This window comes from Ursus arctos, unplaced genomic scaffold (genome assembly GCF_023065955.2).
Source record: "Ursus arctos isolate Adak ecotype North America unplaced genomic scaffold, UrsArc2.0 scaffold_5, whole genome shotgun sequence".
Classification (NCBI taxonomy): domain Eukaryota; kingdom Metazoa; phylum Chordata; class Mammalia; order Carnivora; family Ursidae; genus Ursus; species Ursus arctos.
This window is the reverse complement of record NW_026623067.1, coordinates 66,332,700-66,355,306: the sequence shown is the minus strand read 5'-3', so window position 1 is coordinate 66,355,306 and position 22,607 is coordinate 66,332,700. Positions and strand designations below refer to the sequence as shown.

Sequence of the window (22,607 nt, the reverse complement as noted above, 5' to 3'; positions counted from 1 at the left end):
TTTGTGTTTACTCATTCGTCAATTAAATTCCCTCAACTATTTTATTTAGTGTGAGCATAGGTGATGGTTTTGCACAGTTCATTTTTTTTTAAATATGTAAGGATACACAATGAAAATCTCTCCAGATTCCTCTGCCAGAGATCCACCTCCCCTTCCCACAGGTAACGAAGTTGTGAGTTTCTTGTGTTTCTTGGAAATCCTTTCTCATACAGTTTAAGCAAATGTAACTATTTCTTTTGAATTTATACAAATGGCACGCAGCACACACACCCTTATGCGTCTTCAGGTCAGACTTTAAACTTGATGAGAGCGAAGGTGGACTGCAGACAAATCCAAGATGGTCTCAAACCCAAATCAACGGGTCTTGACAGAAAGGACACGTGGGGACCAGGCCAGAGGACAGAGGGCAAGAATGGATCCTCACTAGAGCTAAGCCTCTGCCCTCTTCAGGTCAGCTCTTCCTGAGGTGCTGAGTCCCAGAGGAGAGGCTCAGCGCCCTTGGCGCTCAGGAACAGCTGGCAAAGAAAGTGAAGCTCTGTCTCTGACAGCCCAAGAGCAAGCAGCCCGCGGGAAGGACACTGGAGGCTGGGGGGGCGGGGGGGTGGGGGGGGGGACAGCCAGGACAGCAGAAAGGGCCTTCGTAAAAATTTCTGTTGCATCTCTGACTAGACCCAACAGAGTCACGGCCAACCAATGGGGCCCTTGGACTCCTGATGAGCAACTTCAAGAAAAAACTAGATTCGTTCCAGTCTCAAGGACACGAAATCGTGATTCAGAGTTAAAGGTTAACGAGTAAGACACTCCCCTTTTTTTTTTTCCTTAATTATGTATTCTACTCGAGTGAAAGGTGTAAGGTAGTTAGAAACAAATGTCTAACCTATGTGTTCTGCTTATTGGGTGTCTCATCTGTATAACTGTTTCTATAAAATGTTTTCATCTTCGAGCTACGTTATGACGTAAAGCAAATGCAGCCACACCCACGTCTACTGCCGTAGGTAGCCCGGGCTCCAGGCAGCACTAGCCCACGACAGTCACAGACCCCTGTCGCAAGCCAGGCACTGCCCCGCAGCCGGAGGAACGGTGTTAACAAGGCATGGCCCAGAGACACACAGGGATCATTTTCAGAAGATGAGGGTAAGCAAAGCCATGAGGATGTAAACCCATCTTGGTTGCTTATCCTCCAGCAGGTTTAGCTCATATCTGGTATTTTTGCCATGAGTGTCTTCACCACAAGCATTTTTGCTGCATTTTCAGGGTGGGATTAGCGGTAAGGCAATTGTGCCGTTTAAGATAAAATTACAAAAAAATTTTTTAAAAGGGACATTCATGGGGCACCTGGGTGGCTCAGTCGGTTAAGCGTCTACCTTCAGCTCGGGTCATGATACCGGGGTCCTAGCACGGAAGCCGTGCATTGGACTCCTTGCTCAGCGGGGAGCCTTCTTCCTCTACCCCCACTTGTGCAATTCTCTCTCCCCCTCTGTCAAACAAATAAAATATTTTTTTAAAAAAGGGACATTCATTTAAAAGGATATGATGAAACATGAAATAAGAATAACAAAATTAAAAAGATTTTATTATGAAATACAAAATATTTGAATACATTTAAAATGTGTGTCGAGTCTTGGCAAATCTGAGAAAGAACTGATTTTATTTTGTGGATTACACCTAAGCACTTGTCTTCAAAGTCTTTCATTCATTGCATTATGCCTTTTTGTGTATGTGGGTTTGATTGATGGATTGACTGATTGATTGATTTTGCCCCTGGTTCATTTCCTTGTTTAGCATCTCACTTTTTTCCTCTTCGATAAAATTTCTTCCTTCATTAAGAGACTTACCGGTTTCCAAATACTAGGATGCATATTTGTAACTGAGCTTTTTTTTTTTTAAAGACTTATTTATTTTTTATAAATAGAGAGTACATGAGCAAACTCCCTGCTAAACAGGGAGCCCCACAAGGGGCTCGATCCCAGGACCCTGAGCCAAAATCAAGAGTCAGCTGCTTAACCAACAGAGCCACCCAGGCGCCCCTGTAACTGAGCTTTGTGATGCATTGTAAAAGTCTGCTACATTGTTGCTTTTTCTTGGCATGTTGTCACCTGTCCCTTGATAGACATTCCAAAGTTCTATGGGAAATGGATTCAAACTCTGTGTTGCTGTACAAAGGCTAAGATTTACATGATATAAAATAGGAATGAAACCAAACTGTCCACCAATTGACGAAACGAACAAACCCTCAAACTAAATGGGCAACCAGTTGTTTTGTGTGTTTCATCTTATCTTTTATGGCAAAATTGCCTTATGGCCAATTATTTATGCAGCTAAAGATTTGCAGCAAAAATGCCTGACGGCAAGCAAGCCTCCGGTGCAACTCCCTAGCACCAGTCTGTCTACGTGCAGGAAACCAACACCTTCCACAGTGTGAGTCTTACGCATCCAAACCCGCCAAGTGACAACAAATACCGCAAAAATAAGGAACCATTTTTAAACCTTGTGCAGTTTTCTCAAATGACTCATCATGGAGCTGACAATTGAGACTGCCTACCAGTTTGGAATGTCAGGAAGGAATTAGCTTTTTCTTCAGCATGGTGAAAAAAATTTGGTAGTTGCACAACACTGTGAAAGTAATTAATACCACTGAATTCTACACTTAAAAATGACTAAAATGGCAAATTCTATGTTATGCACATTTTATCACAATAAAAAGAATTCAAATGATGTTGGTAGAGTTTTTTTCCTTGGGAGGGGAGTATTTTTAATGTCCTCGTTTAGCCATCTTAAATATATTGCCCACTTTTGTTTCGTTTTGTGTTTTACATTTTATTGGTTTAGGAAATTCAAAAGTCTTGACCCTACTTCATCTATACCCCAATGAGAAAGCCACCAACACCAAGACTGGTTATTTTGCACAATCCACAATTCACTGTAAAAAGACAAACTTTGATCCATAACACCTTCTCTTTTTTTCTGTCACACGTATTTCTTTGGCAATGAATTGCCATAAAAAAATGACTGTACTTTTAAAAGAACTAAGAACAACAGGTACTAGTCCAACACCATATTCCTAAATGGTTTTTCTGCAACTAATTGCTTGTGTCCTATTGTTTAGAAGAGTTCATCTAAACGACACAGCAGTACAAAGATGAGTTGTTTGGTTATGCTGTTGCTTTCTTAATTTGGTGAAATTGAATGATGTCCTCTGGATTTCACAGCAGAATTTGTAAAATAATAATGAGGCCCTGCTGTTTCCCCTGAAGACAACTGTGGTCTTTGAAGGGCATCAAATCTTTCAAGTCACTGTCACTGACCCTAATAGAAATATGAAATTTCTGTGACTTACTTACAAATTAAACTTTTTAAAAATCCGGCCCTTCCAAAATGAGCATATGGATGCTGCCTAGTTTTATTAATTCTTTCATATTTTTTTTATTAAAAAAAAACCGGAAAACAAGCAATGCTCATTCTGATGATGGAGGTTTATTTTTAGCTTTTGCATTTTATTTGCTTTGCAACTGCCTATTGATCAAACAGGTTGATTTAAACATTAATTTCAAACTGCTTAGGTTCTTGCCTCCAACGACGAGATTCGAGACTTACTCTAGGCAAGCCGGGTGCAAAGTTGGTCATCGGCACTCATGCTCGATTCCCTCTTCTGCTCTTTGTCCCTGCCCTCTCCCCTCTCCAGCTGATGTGTTTCCTCGCTCACCCCCGTCATGACTACCTGCCGCGATGAGCCTGACAAAACTCTAAAAGTCCATGTATTCATGAGGCAGACCTGTCAGTGAAACACCCAGAGTTCCTGACTCACTGGCCAGTGCTCCTTCCCACCTCTTTTCTGTTCTGCAACAGGCTACTCTCGCCAAAATGCTCAGTGCTGTATAATCTGCAGTGTCGATCTTCTAAAAATAAGCAAACTAACAAAAAACGTGGTTCTCAACGCTGTGCCGGTGGTGTAGATTAATGAACATGGATGGCCCTCAGTCACCCGATGTGCTACACGTTACACAGCGCTCTTAGGCTTTCAGCCACGGACTTCTGCCATTGATGACCTCCACACCGCAGCCTCCCCCTCCAAAAATAAGAATGGTAGAATTTTATACATTCCGGCAGGATTGTTAGGAAATTAATTTGTGGGAAATCAGTGGATTTTTGGTATCTGCTCTCTTCTCAATATTATGCAAGTCACCATCTACTCACCATGTTGGATTATAAGCAAATAGTACCTAAAAAAATCAGAAGGCTATCCTTCTAAAATACTACAAGATAATGTACTGTTAACCACAGAAAAAAATTAGAAGTCTCAGTCCCTTGTACAAGAGTTCTGATCTTTGCTTTAACTCTTTAATTTACGAAACACTCAGACCTTGTATTCATTTTGGAACATGCTATGATTATGTGAAACCACAGAATAATTTCTACGTCTCCTTTAGAACCCAGGTGGCATTTTACGTATTTTCACCCCACATGGTTCAAAGCTTTGTAAGTAAATGGAAGGTTAATGTATGCCAAAATTATGCTCAGTATCAGGAAGTATCGTATTTGAGAAAAACTGGAAGATGTGTGCCGCAGCAACAGTTAGCAGTGAGCGCACTCTTACTTTTGATCGGACACAAGTCTAAGAGCGCTACGTATCTATTGGGTCAGCTACATATGATAGATGTTGCTACCCCGGACGCGCATATAAAGGAATTAGAGCTTAGAGAACTTTGAGAACTTGCTCAAGGCTACAGAGCTAGTAAATTGAGGAGGCGAGCTTATAATAAGGCATCCCATTGCAACCCTTGTTCCTATTATAATACCCCTCACCCCTGTGGATTTGGACAGTAGTTTTGACTTTAAAGATCTTGCAGGAATCATGGAACTGCAACCTCCTGTAGCTCTGTGTCAGGTCTCAGCTCAAGCTGCAGCCGGAGAAACCCAGCTCCCAAGTGACCTTCCAGGTACCTGGTAGGACACGTTCCCTACAACCTTCAGGCATTGCTGAGCGGTTGACAGCACTTTCCTCCTCCCGGAGAGAGGACACGTGGATGTAGTTATTAGGGAAATCGGAGGGGAAGATCACAGGTAGGGTCGAGTTGGAGAGATTTACCTTTCATCCCTTACGATTCTATGATCCTAAATAAAAAGATAAAGAATAAAATCTAAAGGAAATGCTTAATGAGCTGGATTTATGATTCATTTTAATTAAGCCATTATCCTCTTATTTTATGATCTATTCCAAGAGGGGGCATTAATGGCTTTGTTAAACTTTCCAGTTTCTGAAGATTGGGGCTGACTTGTAAATGAAATATGGCCATTTAAAAATACTCATTCTGATAGCTCTATGTTAAAAATATAACCACTGTGTCTGTTTTTGGACACTTTTTATTTTAGAATCTGAATCCTGTGTACGCCATTAAATAAGTAAGTTATGGGATTTGTCTGGAGGTGAGTGGGTCTTCTTCCTGACCTGTGTATCCTAAAGGAGTCGCGGCCAAGATGTACTCAGTACCCACCTGCCTCGGGCAGGAAGGGCTGCAGAGCTGCACGAAAGGCAGTTTCGGCAAGCTTCGAAGGCTGTGTGCAGATGAGAAGGTGTGTCTGGGCCCAGGAGTTTTTAAATTGCTTTCTCATTTTCAAATCTTGCACGTCCTCAAGAGACCTTGTCAAGGTCAAAAGCACAGTAAGCTACCTGGGGGAAACCCCAGAGAAAACCAAGATGTGAAAAGCACAGCTGGCTCCCTGGAGAACGGCAGCCCTGCTGACTTGGCAGGCTTGGACTATTACGGTGCTCTCGGGAAGGCTATCTCCTTGGAGGAGGGTAGAGGGAAACCAAAGGGCAAGGAAAAGAAAGGTGGGAGCGAGAAGATACACCATAAAACAAGATGTGGCAGAAAGCCAAGACAAGGGGTAGAAGGAGATTTAAGGGAACAAAGAAACAAATAATTATTTGGTTAATCAGGAAATAAATATAACTTTGGATATACTTTCAGCAATTAAGTTTTGAAGAATATACTTCAAAACCTGGAGTTGTGTGTGTGTGTGTGTGTGTGTGTGCGCACGCACGTTTTAAGCATTGGCTAAAAATAACTTTTCTGATGTCTAGTCTTTGTGTGAAAATAAAATGCATACATACTGCTTGAAATGCTCCAGAATGGCATCTCACAAGTGTATATTTGAATAGAAACCACAAATGTGAGAATAGTCTAAGTCCTTTGGCCAGAATAATATAATGAAAACTGATCATTTTGCTTTATAATTTTGCTGTAAGTAAATAAAACAGAGATGTATTGTATTAGATAGCGCAAGTGGGAAGATAAATTTGCCTACCTTGAAATTTTTTGGTTTGTATTGATGAAATTCATCATAAAACTTTGTCGCTTTGCTTGGTCTTGTTTCTGCATTTTTGATATGTAAGGGTAGGAAAAAATAGAATTTGTTATTAAATTATCAAACTTCGATGACTGTGGAGTTTTATGTTCAGAAATTTTCAATTATTGTAATTAACATCCTTCTTTTTTTCAGTGGTTTAAAAGACATGACTACCTTGTAGGTGCCGTCCAGGTATGAAAGGTACCTTTCTATGTGGCTCAAAAAATATTACTCTTCAAGAATGCAGAGAAGCTTATCACGCAATCCTACTGTTTGTCAGATACCCTGTATGGGTAGCATATTTCATGTTTTTTTTTTTAAAAAAAGGCTAAAAGTGTATTAATGGTTCTTCTTCTTCTTCTTCTTCTCTTCTTCTTCTTTTTTTTTTTTTTTTAATTATAGCAGAAAATGGCCCCCGTCTACTCGTGGAAGCAGAACAAGCCAGGGTGGTCTCATATAGAGGTGGCAATGTGACACTGCCATGTAAATTTTATCGAGATCCTACAGCATTTGGCTCAGGAACCCACAAGATCCGAATTAAGTGGACCAAGCTAACTTCAGATTACCTCAAGGAAGTGGACGTTTTTGTTTCCATGGGATATCACAGGAAAGCCTACGGAGACTACCAGGGTAGAGTGTTTCTGAAGGGAGGCAGTGATAATGATGCTTCTCTGGTGATCGCGGACCTCACCCTGGATGATTATGGGAAATACAAGTGTGAGGTGATTGAAGGATTGGAAGACGATACTGCTATAGTAACATTAGATTTACAAGGTAGGTATCTCTAAATCATTTTCAACTTGGAAATGATAATTAATCATTTTTCATGATGAGTAATGTCTAGTGGTTACCATAGTAATAATGTGAGAAATCAAATGTCCATGCATAGCAAGTTTCTTTTCTTTCGTATTTTGCAGTCTGTCAGTGAGTCCAGCTTTCATAGTTGAAATGTACACACAATGGTTACACACAAAATTGAAGCTATTTGCAAGTAGGAGAAACGTGCAGTGGAATTGAATTAATAATATTTGAAAACTGCCTTATGCTATTCAAAATTTAAATCTTATGACACGGTTATTGAGAAATTCAGATTGGATGCATTTTTATTATGCTTCTAAAATTATCTCAGTTTCAAAATAATGGCAACTTTTGTGAAGGACATCTGCTAACTAAAATACATGTAATTATATTCTATAAAATAACTGTGAAATCTTAACAAAAAAGTGCCCTCCAGGTTTATTTAAATAAGTAAGTAGAGAAGTAAACTTTTTTTAATGGTCCAGAGTCTTTTAGACACCAATACCAAACAATATAGGCATTCTAGGGGAATTTTTTTTCTGGAATATGTAATCTACTCAGTAAGTTCAAAAACCAAAATATAGAGAATGCCCATAAATCAATAAAAAAGTGTCCCCGCTGCCAAAGGCCACCCTCTGTATGCCCCACCAGTAGGGAAACTCTTCTCTGTTTCTCATGCATCTCGAAACATCTTATATTTATGAATTTCAGTGTTTCTTTACACTGAAGGATGAATTTTTGGCTGCATTGATAGACTATTTTCCTTCCTTATGCACATAAACTATAGGTGTGTGTTTGCTAGAAGCTCCTTTCATATCCTAGGACAGATTTTTGCCCTTGGAAAAGAATCCGTTTTGTCCACTAGCATATCACTGAAGAGTTGACCTTCTGAAGCCCACAGAATCCCATCACACGTATGGAGATTTATCAGCTGTATGTATCTAATAAATTGCACGATGTCATAAAGTACATTTTTATGACCTTCTCTTGTTTATCCTTTTTTCTGTTGTCTCTCTTAGTTGTAGTTCCTTGCTCCTGATTACATATCACCTTGTACTTTGTTTTTATTGAGTCACATAAATATCTATAATCATTGGCATTATTTGAGATGAAGGAAGTGACTGGTTTAGAGTAAACAGTTAATCATCAAATATTAATGACAGCTGATTTTCTTTATCGAAGGGGCAGCAGGCAAACCCTCAAGCTAGTAGTACCAACCAAGACTTTTAGGTTAGTCCCGACTCTACCAGTATGAGTTTTGTCACTGGGGCAAGTTATTTAATCCTTGTACCTGGCTTCCTCATCTGTGAATAACAGGTTGAACTATAATACCTGTTCAGTTTCTTTTTCTTCTAAATTTCTGTTGATTTACCATGTATTTCCTAAACCTAACTAATTCACCTGCTAAATTTATTGTCTCCCTACATATATTTTAAAATGAAATTTTAAGTGAATAGAAAGCTGTAGAACTTGCCAGAAATAGAAGGAAACCATAAAAATAAATACAATGAATATAAGATTCTTCCATATTCCACCTGGATACCCGCTTGCGAATAGCTTTGAGCACTCAGCCTGCGATACCTTTGTTTAAAAAGGAGATTGACCATGTGTAAGAGGATGATGGGCTCCAAGGTCAAACTGAGACTATACAAGACATAATTAGAGGTGTTGAAGAGGAACTGTAAAAAGAGTAATTTTTCCTGCCTAGGCCCTTCACCATCCCAGTTCACCACGTTTTCCATGCTATTGGAACACTTCCCTACCATATAACCCATTAGCATATGAGCCGAGTAAATGTGTCCAAGAAACCAATTTAACTGATAAATATTTTTATAAGTGCTGTTTCAGTGCCAGGAGATGTGAAGATTTCCAGATCTTGGTTCTTTTCATTCAATAGCCTGACAGGCTATTAAAGATTCTAATATACTTTCAAAAGTAAGTATTTTGAAAGAAGACAGAAATTATTACATTGTAGGTCAGCTACACTTCAAATACAATAAATCAATAGCGGAAATAAGGCAGAATTTGGTTATAACGTAAGTGGGTACAGAGAGGTTGCGGTAATCACGTGCGCCGTGTTTCGCTCACTTTCGGTGAGCCCCCCTGACAGACGAGACTTAGGGAGAACTCCTTCTTTAAGGGTATGAGGCCAGTAGTAAGAGCTGCAACTGGAATTTGCCACCAAGAACATTGGAAGAAGCCTATGCTTTTATCCACTGTGATCCGGGGGTTCCCAGGAAGGAGAACCTCCCCGCTGGAGAGAAGCCAGAGACCTCACAGGGGCAGCGGTCTTTGGCAGCTTTCGGCTGCGGAGGATTCTTTAAGGCCCCAAGTGGGTGATAAGCTACGGACCGTCTTTTGGCCACACTGCATTAATGGGTGTACGCATGGTAGCTGTTCAGTCCCCCTCCTGCAGGTGGTGGTTCTCCGTCTTTCTGGTGTGCTGCGGCAAGGGTAGACGCAGTCATGAACCAGAGCACCTGCCTTGAGACAGCGAACACTTCAACATGTAGCGTTACACACACGAATCCATTTCTGAACCACCGAAGAAAATACACATCTTCAAAGAGGAAGATCTGAGTTCCACCCTGTGCTTTCCTCTCCGCTCCGCGGCTGTGATGCCCTCACGGCACCTTACGGAGATTTCCGTGAGAGCTGTCCTCACACTTGTTCTGTAAGTGTTTGCCAACTTGCCTTCTGCACCCCTTAACTACAGCCTACTGGAGGGCAGTCAGGCACCCAGAACCAAGCCAGTGTTCAGTAAGTAGTGTAAAGCGATTAAATGTGAATACAATGGGTTTAAACTTCCAAACACACAGCAAAATGTGCTGTCGCGGAGCGGCCGCGGAAAGTACTGCCAGGGAAGGACACTTGATCTGGGCCACAGAAGGTGAGCTGGTCCTTCCGGAGGTAGAGAGCGTGAAATAGCAAGGGAGAGGACATCACACGTATGAGTATGAGAGAGAAACTCCTCAAAGGGAAAAACGTGAGCCACAGACGCCACTGACAGTTCGCATCCGTGTGGACTGGTGTAAGGCTCTCAGCTTGGCAATAGGAGAAGGTAAAAAATTTTAATCATAGCCAATTTCAAACATCTGGAAAAATAGAAAGACTGGTATACTGAATCCCTGTACACCATGGCCTAGCTTCAAAACTTACCATGATAAAGACACCTCATTTTATCTTGCTTTATATAATCCCACTTGCACTGAATAATTTTCAAGAAAAACTCAGATAGCATATTATTTTATCTACATATGCTGCAATATGAGACAAGGACTCATATTTTAAAACGAAAGTACAAAAAATATTTAAGATCGTTACTGTAGAATAAAATTTAAAGAAGCTTGGTTGCTAACCTGAGGATAGCCATTGAAAGTGACTTGATAATTTCCACATGGTCTGGGACAGATAAGCAAGGGGCAGTGATTACACACCTAAGAGTTTAAGGGCTATGTGGCAAAAGAGACTTTGTGGTTATCCCTTATTAGCTCCAACCCAGTTTTTGACTTTTTTTCATTATCAGTTACATTCTTACATGTAACCATCAGGCAAATTTCCTCGAGCTCCCTGTCAATCTTCTAGTGTGCAGAAACAAGGCCAGGGAAGCATATCATTTTAAATGTCGTGATGATGCTTTTTCAACTGTACTTGTACAATATTTTAAATTATATTGGTCCTTTAATACATACTGAATGCTATGTTCTCCAAAGAATTTTTCCAATTAGAAAAAAATCATTCTTCTTTAAGATATCCAAATTATATGGTTTGTATTTATAGTACCAGATTTACTTCTGTCTTGGATACAAATTATATATATATATATATATATATATATATATATATATATATATATATATATATATATATATATATTCTGCATATCAAATTATGGGCCCTTTGAAGGAACAGGCCACAACCCAAACCTATATTCTAGAGCACCCAGCACACTGCTTTGCTCTTTTTTTTTTTTTTAAGATTTTATTTATTTATTCGACAGAGATAGAGACAGCCAGCGAGAGAGGGAACACAAGCAGGGGGAGTGGGAGAGGAAGAAGCAGGCTCATAGCAGAGGAGCCTGATGTGGGGCTCGATCCCATAACGCTGGGATCACGCCCTGAGCCGAAGGCAGACGCTTAACCGCTGTGCCACCCAGGCGCCCCCACACTGCTTTGCTCTTAGCTGTGACTTAAGAACTGTTTTTTTGAATCATACTGATAAAAAAAAAAAAAAAAAGTAAGCTTTTTTGAAAGACTGAACTCCATGTGAGCTGGAGTTAGCTGTGGCAACAATTTTTTTCATATAGAATCTTAGATAGGTAATGCCCTCTGATTACTACCAATTACCCACACTAGAAATAGCACCCAACTAGAAATAGCACCCAACAAAACTAGCCTTATGTGACTATAACGAAGAGATTCAGGTCACTGGAAATTAATGAGTAGCTTGGTCTACAGAATTCATCTCAACAATGAACAAATAAAGATAGGAAAAACGTGATACTCCTTCTTCCAATCTCCCAGTGTACTGGTTTTCTATTGGTGAAAATGGGGCCAGATACACAAAAATATAGTCTGAGAACTCATAAAAACAGAAAAATAATTTCAGATGTGTATAGCACTGATAGGCACTAGAAGGGGCACTGAGGAAGGTAAAGTTATACTCCATGGTTTCTGTCTTTCTATGACTAAAGTTACTGAAATTTACGTTAGCTTTCATATGGGCAATGGTATGATGTTCATACATCTTTTAGATGTCTAACAAATTGATAATTGCCAACAACTAGGATGAATTGGACTGTGCAATTAACTATTAAAAAAATGTGTTTTTGAAACATATTTCTACTGACTAACCTACTCACACTCTTTTCCATGCAATAGATCATCCTTATTAATTCCCTCTGTTGTGATGCATACCAGCCCTTCATGGGAAAAGAAACAATTTTTGATTACATTTTGACATATGAGTATAAAATAATCATACTTGGAAAACAATCACACGCCCTTCGTTTTCACCGATGGAAGTTTAACTTGTATTTTTGTAATGCTGGATGAAAGCAATAACCATTCGTTCCATAATTCAGCTGCAGGAAGTGCACATTTTCCCACAGAGACAGGTTTCTGCAATTATAGTCTTAGATGTTGAAATCTTAACTCGCTGGAAGGAAAATAAGTAAATAAATAAAATACTAACAAACATGCAGTTCCAGAAATGCCCCTGCTTGTAAGAACATCTGATTATTGAAACGTGTGCGCCAAATGTGCACAGTGCAGTGAAACTTTTACAACACTGGCTGGGACACAGAAATTGACCTTGATTTACTTGGAATGTATTCTTTCCATAATCATCAAGCATTCATTAAAATTCAAGTAAATGTTTTGAATTAACATAATGATAAGTGGACCAATTATTCCTACAACTGAAAAATAATGAAGTTTCAATATTGGGTTTCACTATGACTTTAAGCAATGTTTGCACGAAGTTATGTTAAATTTGAGAGGAACTTAAATAAAAATACATTACACTGAATTTGGAACTGAACCAGTCATGGTTCAGTAACATTCGATGGTTAATCAAGAACTACTCAAGAACATTTTTTCCTAATGCCCATGAGAGTCTACCAAATACCGCCACCGTGAATTTAAACCAGAAAGCTTGCCTAGGTCTTGAAAATCATTGTAATTAAAATATCCTCCATTATCCACTGTTCCCTTCTTGAGACATTTGGGAAACGGAATCCAACCCAAATGGTTTCTCTCTCCCGACTGAAACGCTTTGAGATTTTTCTCTCACTTGGGGTCTAGCTGCCAAGGAAATCTCACTTGGATAAATTAAATAATTTTCTTTTCATTGGCATTGCTGGCGTTCTGTGGAAAGAGGATGAAAGGCATGAGGGGACAGGGAGAGCTACAGCAGTTCCTTCCCAGCGCTAACTGGGTTCTTAGCTGGATGCCTGGAAATAGCTCTTCTTAGATAGAACCATCTCAGGCTCCCCTCCACCCCCATCACTGCAGGGGGCAGTGGCAACTGAGAGAGGCTTTTCCTCCTTCCTTTTGGCTCTGATTCAGCTCACAGATCCCTCAGCCAAGAACCTGAGAAGGCAGGATGAGATCGGGAAGCCTTCCTGGATCTCTGCCTCTAGGGAACAGTGCCAGCTGGACCGCCCTAGAGGGACGAACGTGTCCTGCAGAGGCCTTGGGTAGACACGACTTGATTTAGGCTATTGAAATTGCTTCTTGTAGAGTCTTCCAGGACAATTTATAAAAGAAAACACTTCCTGTGTCCTGGTTACACGATTAGTGAATTGTACATTCATCTTGAATAGGGTCTGCGGTCTCATAAAACAGCACTTGTGATATAACCCACCAAATTACTGTGTCAGTGGGACAATTTTTTATATTCCACAAGCTAAAGTATTAATTATTTATAATTATAATTAAAAAATCCAAGGCAAAACCTTGAATAACCACTCTGAATTGATTGTCTTTTATGGGGAGACATGTTGATGGAGTGGTCCTCTGAAAGTCCAGCAAATGATACAACTTTGTTTTCTGATGCTGTAATTCTCATCGTTTAAAGAAAATGCACAGGAAGTCGGGAGATGGCTCGATCACCTCCAGTGACTATTTGACCAAAAAGAACACTTTGGGGAAGCCGTTACATCTTCCCAAACAAAGTCAAGTGCCAAGTCACACTGTTCACATTTGTTAAGGGTTTTTGCCCACTCAAATATTTAACTTAATGCCTTGGCATTAACTCGACCAATGTTTATTCTGTATCCACTTTGTATAGGACAAGCTTTGGGAAGCTTTTTTTCCCCCTTGTATTTGTAATAAAAATGTTTTTAAAAGCTCATTTCAATTTGCAACACATGACTGTGGAAGCTGAAGAATTATTTTTAAGTGAAAGCTCTCATTTTAGTTGTGCTGTTCAAGGACAGAAAAAAATAAGATCCAGGGCTACACTTAAAAGCTGAAATAGGTAACAGAGCCAGGGTACCCTTAATGGAGTATGGAGTGAGGGTTGCCCCACTGTAAAGAACTGGCTTATTAATATGAATGAAGGCTGCTTAATTAGGTTTTTGTTAGATAAATAAACTCACTTGAGAGTTTCTGCAAGTAAGAAACTTCCTACGTGAAAATTACTTAGATAAGTAAGTTTTTAGGAGCGTATGTAAAAGAAAGTATGTATCTACATTTGAATCATTTGTTACCGTGTTTGTTTATACATTTAAAAGTCTATACTAAGTGGGGTATGTAGGTGGCTTAGTTGGCTAACCGTCCAACTCTTGATTTCAGCTCAGGTCATGATCTCAAGAGTCCTGAGTCTGCTCTGTGCATGAAGTCCACTTGAGATTCTCTCTCTCCCTCTCCTTTTGCCCCCCTCCCCCCGTGGGTGCTCTCTCTCTAAATAAATAAATAAAACCTTTTAAAAAAATAAATAAAAAATAAAAGGCTATCCTAAGCTAATTACTAATTATCTAAGAAGAACTACTAAGAAAAAACATGAAGAATTTTCATAAATTCCTTTTCTCTAAGCATTATTTCTATATCCTCCACCACTATTAGTATTCAATATTGACTTTTTCCTCGCTGAAAAGGACTGAGTAATAATCCATTTTAAGATTATTAACAGAAGTAGCAGAGGTAAATTCTAGAGGAGGCTATTTGAAAAATACAGCCTGTGGATGAATCATTCCAGAAAGGAGAGTTTTAAGGCTTGAATTGAACTTTTAGCGAAAGGGTAAATCACGGAAGTTATCAAACCACAGAGCTCACTGTGAGGTGCTCAGAGCCGAGAGGCTATTTGTAGGGGAAAGGGGCCACGAGAAACCATTGCGAGTCGACCAAAAACTGCAACTTCATCTGATGGAGATTCTAATGTGTTTTCACCAGTCACGTGATTTTGCTCAGAGCTGTTACTTTCTGTACCACTAATCCCTTGGTCTCTCCTTTGGGCAGGTGTGGTATTCCCTTACTTTCCAAGACTCGGGCGCTACAATCTCAATTTCCACGAGGCACAGCAGGCTTGTCTGGACCAGGATGCTGTGATTGCCTCCTTCGACCAGCTGTACGATGCCTGGCGGAGCGGGCTGGACTGGTGCAATGCCGGCTGGCTCAATGACGGGTCTGTGCAGTATCCCATCACAAAGCCCAGAGAGCCTTGCGGAGGCCAGAACACGGTGCCCGGTGTCAGGAACTACGGGTTTTGGGATAAAGAAAAAAGCAGATATGATGTTTTCTGTTTTACATCTAACTTCAATGGTAAGCTATTAACTGTACTGCCTTCTTTCCTGTCCTGGGGACCAATACATACTATAACCCCACACTCCATTTTTAACCTTACCTACTTAAAAAAGAAAGGAACGTGGCTTTGATGTACTGGCCTTAGTTGGAAAAGATGCAAAGTTCTTTAACGTCATAATTTTTAAAAATATCCATGTGAGCAAAAATGCATATTTCCACTATTCCTAGGTCTTATTGCATTCGATTGTAGTTATAAAATAGTTTAAATTGAGATAGTCTGTGGGGTCTGTTTGTCACTGACAAAGATGCTGCTGCCACTGTGTGTGATGGAGATGCGTGCCCTGGGACAGAGAGCTCTTCATGGAAGTGAGAGTAGCCTCCCTGTCACGCTCTCCTTCTCCGAATCACAAAGTCAATTATGTTCATAGTTGATCAGCAAAACTCACAATGAAGAGAGAGCTGAGTAAAGAGAACTTTGCAAATAAATTAGTAGCAATAACACCGAAGATGAAAGCAGAAGAAGAGAGATCCAGGTTGCCTCGGTGTTGTTGACTTATCTGTTGCCTTCAGTGTAGCTCCCAACCCTGTCTTGCCTCATCCAGAACCAGCTACGCAATTTGTGGGGCCCAGTGCAGAATGAAAATGTGGGTTCCTTGTTCAAAAATTACAAATTTTACGATGGTGACAGCAATACATTCAACAAACGTGGGGCCCTGTGTAATTGCACAGGATCCCACGCCCATAGCGCAAACCCTGGCCCCATCGTTTTATATTTTAGTTCCCTGGTGACATGCTTTGGGAAAAGTAGCAAGGGATCAGGGATGACCCAACTTTCTGTAAAGGGCCAGATGATAAATGCTTTTGGCTTTGTGGGCCATGTGGTCTCTGTTGCAACTACTCGATGTAGCTTTGTACGTTAAATGTCAAACAGCCGCAGACAGTATTTAATGGATGGCTATGGCCGTGTTTTAACAAAACTTCCGGTGACCCCTGCGCTGTAGTTTGCGGACCTCTGGTATGGATGATAGAGCCAACCTTCTAACTCATGTTCCAGTGGCCTCTACCTTTCCTCCAGATCACGTCGTCTTAGTCTTGCCAGAAAGAATTGGCAAGCATTAATTTGTACTTAGTAATCTCTATATAGTGGAGGGCAAGGAGACATCCCATTACAATGTGTACTCAGGTAAGAGTCTGATTGTATTCCACCTGAGACTCAAAGTCAGGGAAAAGAAATCTTTGGTTAGCACTTCAGCCAGTTAATGTCATTCTTTAAACATTGTATGCATATTTAATATACATTGGAGGTATTTCAGTAATTAACTTTATTCAAGGAGTGGTTAAGACTAATTCGCTTTTTCTTGTGCAATCAAGAAATGGTTAGGTGTCAGGGCTCCCACTGAATAAATAAATTCATCCTCTTTGCTAGTAACTGAACAGACTGGGTTCACATTCTGAGTCCGCATTATTTAAGGCAAGTGACTTCCTGTATTTTTTGCATTTTCATACTGTAGTCTTTGAATCAGAATAATGTCTTATTGATACCTGTAATGAAAAGGACTTGAGGGCTTTTGATTTTTTTTAAATGGACTTTTATGTCAGGAATTTTTTTGATCTTTTCACATTCAAATTTTGCCTCTCCAGAAACTTGTGCTAGGGTTGAGTCTTGCTACAGCTAGAATTTAAATAGCTCTTGCTTTTAACATGGACTTCTGTCCTCCCTGGTGCTACAGAAGGGCCCTTTTAGTCACTAATTAGCCAACAGAAACCGCATCTGTCATTTCCCTTCTCAGTTTCAAAGCTATAAAAGGGCACGTCTGAACACATATTAAGGGGCAAGGAAAAAACTAATTTAGCGGAGAATGACCGGGGTGGGGGGGGGCGCTACGTTTCACCGACAACCCTGTGTTCCCAAACCTTCACAGACATTGCGCTATCTCCCCCTTCGCTGAGAAACCCTTCCGTTTGGGCTCCCACCCTCTCGGGCGGCTGGGCTGCAGACGGGGCGCCTTGACTCTCTCTCCTTCTCCCCGCAGGCCGGTTTTACTACCTGATTCACCCCACCAAGCTGACCTACGACGAAGCGGTGCAGGCTTGTCTCAATGATGGTGCTCAGATCGCGAAAGTGGGCCAGATATTCGCCGCCTGGAAACTTCTGGGATACGACCGCTGCGATGCGGGCTGGCTGGCCGATGGCAGCGTCCGCTACCCCATCTCCAGGCCGAGAAGGCGCTGCAGTCCTACCGAGGCTGCCGTGCGCTTCGCGGGCTTCCCAGACAAAAAGCATAAGCTGTATGGTGTCTACTGCTTCAGAGCATACAACTGAGCGTGCCCCTAGAGCACACCAGTTTTAAAGTCATTAAGAACATGTGAAAGGTTGTTGTTGTTGTTGTTTGTTTTGTTTTTTTCAATATGAACTCATGCAAGTTACCAAAACTGTGATAACCCTTTTTTACTTACTGGAAAGAGTCATTTTCATAAAGGCCAATTCATTCATTTGTTTTTGTAAAGCTATCATTCAATATATATTATAAATTAATATAATTTTAAAGGAAGCGCTAGGTAAGGAGGCTGTAGAGCCGACCGGTTAGGCTACATCATGGCAGTGAAGTATCCGTTCACGCCCGCGGCAGACAGAGCTTGAGGATGGCTGGGATCAACTGTAGGAAAGGACAGCTACTCAGAGCAGCTTCCACAAGCACAAATTTTACACATTTGTACCATTTTGAAATGCACTACGATATGCAAATTAGAGCAACAGATTGGACATACAGGCTTCTTCGCATAAACTGAGATTCCGAGAGGTGGCACAAAACTCAGTTTCACAAGGGAACCATCTACACTTTTCTAAAAGATATTATTTCAAGTCTCCGATAAACACAATGTGTTAGTCTTTAAAATCCTGCCTTTTTGACCAAAAAAAAAAAAAAATTCGTATGGACTCCAATGCCTAGTAAAAGCACAGTTGAAACTCCTTAATAACCCCATTTCTATGAAGTATGAAACATAAATAAGCAGATAATATTTAATCAATCAGAGACTCCTACCTTCTTTTCATTGAAATGACACACGCCTGAGAAGAATCGCTCCCTGTGTGAGCAGCTTTACTGAGTGCTATTTAAATTCTAAGGGCGGTCTGCTAAGCAGCATCAGCACCTACTCAGGGCAGTTCTAGAGATAAACTGCTGGACAGAAAAACTGTAAAATTTAGCAGCTTGATTTTATGTTAGCCTATGAAATATATTGTCCTATAAAAATAACTTTAAACTATTTAATATTTCCTTCTTATTTACCTTACATGAAAACAATTTAAATCACAAAAGGAATGAATACCTGTACACTTGCCTAACCAACAAATACAGACCCAACTTTCAAAATTCCCATTATTTGTCTTTGTATATATCCTAGAAAGCCCAACTGGTGCCTGTGTGGGGGGAAACTAGTGAACAAAGGCGTTCCTGACCTTCCTCCATATAGAAAACGTGGTCAATGATGTCACTTTCCTTGCTGGTCATCATTAGGCTGAAATGAAACGCAGAAGCTCCCATCAGAGAGTTGACACTAAAATCTTCGGGGCTTTAAAATGAAAGGGTAAGACCAGCTTCAGAAAAACAACTTTGGACATTAGCAGCTCCAATATTAAATAAAGCTCTGTTTTCCTATATTTTTATGACTGTTGAGATCCCGCAGGGACCAATATTTGTATTCAAATTACATTTCATGGTTTCCCATTGTTTCACAATGAGTTCTAATAAATGGGATTTAGTATAACAATCCAAGTATGACATAGCTGGTATGCTTTCATGAATGTTTTTATGTAGATTTTCCTCCCATGAACATGAGTAAATAAATCTGTTTCCTGAATTGATTGTGGTTGCATTGAAAGCTCTGTAATAATTCTAATAAATTACTCTATAGAGAGTTACATGTGTGGAAGGTATAGAACAATTGGAAGTCCACGAAACCATAATTATATCCATACATTATCTAGAGAAAATACTGTAAATAAAAGATCATTTCTTTTATCGAAGCATATCTGGGAAATTTCAGATGCTTTAATATTAAAAGAGGACAATGTATGCATGCACATTTTTACATTAGGTTGGATATGCAAATTGTACAAAAATATAAATCCAAAGAGATGGTAAAGGTTACCTCAAACACTGCTGATACACTAGAACTGAAACTTCTAAATTAAAAATACCTGAATGGTCTAGGATAAGAGAAATACATTTTTTAAAGAGGGGACTATTTCCAAAATAGCAACTTTAACACCTCAAACATGGGGGTTAGCATATTGGAGGGAGCCCATTCCTGAATGATTATAACCCACATTACAAGAATTTTATCGGAAATGCAAGTGGAAACACATTTCTATTGAAGCAGACATGTAATTTTCAGTTATTGCTGCAGAACTCTACCTTTATAATATTAAGCATAGTAGCGTTTCTTAACTTTTGAATACTTACTAGTATTGGAATTGGTGCTGTTCAAAATCTCTGGAGTGACTGTTACCTAATTAAAATCTATACTGATTGCACACCATTTTTCCATGCTTATGTAAAAAAAAATCTTAACAGAATGAATACTGCTGGGCAGAATTTTTATCTCCTGACTTGCCCCAAAGGATCAGAATCCCCTTATCCCTGTGGACTCCTACCTGAGTAAGGGTTTTTTAATGTTCTTACTTTACAGTTTTTCCATCAATGTCTATTTTCCTACTTCATTCCCCAAGATATCTGACTGAGGATTCCTAAAAAAAAAAAAAAAAAATCTATCCTAACACATACAATTCCTAAAAGAAAGTCAGTGCAGCACTGGCGAATTCAGACTTTATTCCTCAGACTTGGGTTCCAAGAGTATCAGAGATGAGGTGGGAGTCTGGGTTAGGAAATCTTGTTTTGACATTTTGTCCATAATTAACAACTGTGGCCCATGTAAGGAACCCCAAAGCTGACCTGCAAATTTCACTGAGACACCAACATTTGAGAACACCAACAAAAAGAAATGATTCACATGGAAAGAAGGACTAGGGATGAAAGTGAATCATATTAACACTGGAAACCATCTTTAAATGACTGCTGCCATATTTTATCACGGTAATTTTTAGTCAAATATGGTATTTGTAAATTTAAACCTTCTGTCATAGAAAGGGGGCCGGTACCTGTTTAAGCTTTATTTTATGCAATAATATAGTCGCTTATTATTTTGGCAGTTAGAAGTAGACTCAAAGGAGATTCCAATTTGGTTGCTGGCAGCCATACTGGGTTTCTTGATTTCAGCGCTCCAAAGAATACAGTGGTCCCATGGAGTAGCTGACCACCAAGGAGGGGAGGAGTAAAAGGGAATTACCTATCCGTTTTCAACAGGGAATGCATCAAGAGCGATCAATGGATAACTGACGGAGTTTTGTTGAGAAGTGAACTCTATCGTAGCTCGCTACTGCCAGATCAGCAATGATGTACAACAAAAGAAATGAAATTCAAAAGTCATTAAACCGCCTGATTAAAAGAAAAACCAGTATTTAAAGGCATTTAATACCTACTGAGCACAAATCTGAGAAGAACCAATCTGTATTGCCAAAAAAAAAAAAGTGTTTTCATTTTCTGTAAGATACAATGAACTGCTAAACAAACATTAAAAGTCAATTTTGTGTTACCACAGTATCTTTTGATTCGTCTGAGTTGTAGAATCTTAGCTATTAATCTTTGGTCAATCTCTATAAATACATTATTTCAAGAAAAGATATTTAACCCATCCTTGTTTTGATACATTTCAGTTTAAATTGTAAACAACATAACAAAATTTCCATTTCCTATTACTTTTGTAAAGTTAAGGGGGAGAAAAGTACGTATCTATGGTAATTGCTGTTATCAGTAATAGTATATCCCAAAATCTTTTTCCCCCTTTTTACAGGATTCAAATCTTCATTTATTTTGCTCACCAGGTTAGCAATTCCAGAAATCTGTGGTGTTGTTAATTAAAGTAATAGGCTTAACATGCTGTATGACTTCAGTCATTAGCACTGAATTAAAAGAAAGATCCTTATTTTCATAGTGAAGTCCTCATACCCCAATAACAAGGAATATACCTTCCCTGAATTTTCAACATGGAGAATACTTTCTGGAGATTGCTGGCATATAGAAATCGCTTCTTGGGTACAAGAGTCTATAGCTGGTACAGTGACTTGAATGCAAAAACACCCAAAACAGTTTGAGTCATTGACATTCAAACAGAAAAGTACACTTTAAAATTTTTCCTGTACTTATATGCAATACAACGAACAACTTTGGAGAAGAAAGTACAAGACTAAATATGAAAGTAAATAATCATTAAGTGCTTAAGTTCTAACACAGATGAAAGATATCATTTTCCACTTTGCCAGCAAATTTCACGTATGACTGTTGCCCAAATACTAAGCCCGCTGGGTACCAGTATCAAAGAGTCGTATGGAATTTCAAAGTGCTTAAATAAAAAGTTAAAACTGTTCACATGTGATGCTTTTAGTTCCCCACCAAGCGATAACACCTAATACTGAGACTATTCTTGGGTAGAGTGGACTCTGTCCAGGATGGCCAGATATGCAATGAGGCTAAAAACAGTGCAGGATTATGGGGTAGTAGGAGGGAGATAACTGTGCCCTAAGAAGACACTGATACAGAAGTGTAAGGAAAGGAGCTTTCCTTTTGTGTCTCGATTTCTTGGGCTCTCTAGTTAGAATTACTGAGAGGCCCCGCTTAAGACGGCTCTATAGTCCTTATTTCTCTGTCGATGATATATTTAGGAAATGGTCAGCAGGCTACACACCCCAATCGTAGGAAGGAAATTCACTACACATATATTTTTTTTTTCACTAAGAAGCAAACAAAGCTTATTTATTTTCTCTATATTTCTTTCCAGCCAATAAAGTTTGTCACCTCCATAGCCACTCATCATCTGAAACAACTTGGGTCAGCCCAGAGGGTGATTCCATGTCTTTCTTGAAATCAACCAATTTTCCTTCTCAACATATCTCTGTCCACTGGGGCTGTTCAACATCACGGGCTTCAGCTGTTGAAAGATGGCTCTTTATTTAGTTGGTGTCTGACTACAGGCTGAGGTCAGTTTATTTCAGGGAATCCTCCCCTGGTGGAGAGAAAGCTCGGATTCCCCGTTACCTACCAAAGAAAAACTATTGGCTTTAACAACAAATACAAGATTCTTGGATGGCAAAAGAAT

At 39.7% G+C, this 22,607-nt stretch overlaps 1 protein-coding gene across 1 annotated transcript in view; it reads left to right on the top strand.

Annotated features, from left to right (window-relative positions):
• The window catches only part of HAPLN1 (hyaluronan and proteoglycan link protein 1), a 71,658-nt gene extending 52,388 nt beyond the window's left edge, over window positions 1-19,270 (top strand). Inside the window, exons 3-5 of the mRNA XM_026498664.3 lie at window positions 6,751-7,122; window positions 15,108-15,410; window positions 17,426-19,270. Of these exons, the coding sequence (XP_026354449.1) occupies window positions 6,751-7,122; window positions 15,108-15,410; window positions 17,426-17,715 (965 nt within the window). The 3' untranslated portion in view covers window positions 17,716-19,270. The remainder of the gene's footprint in view (window positions 1-6,750; window positions 7,123-15,107; window positions 15,411-17,425) is intronic.
• Window positions 19,271-22,607: the final 3,337 nt, after the last annotated feature.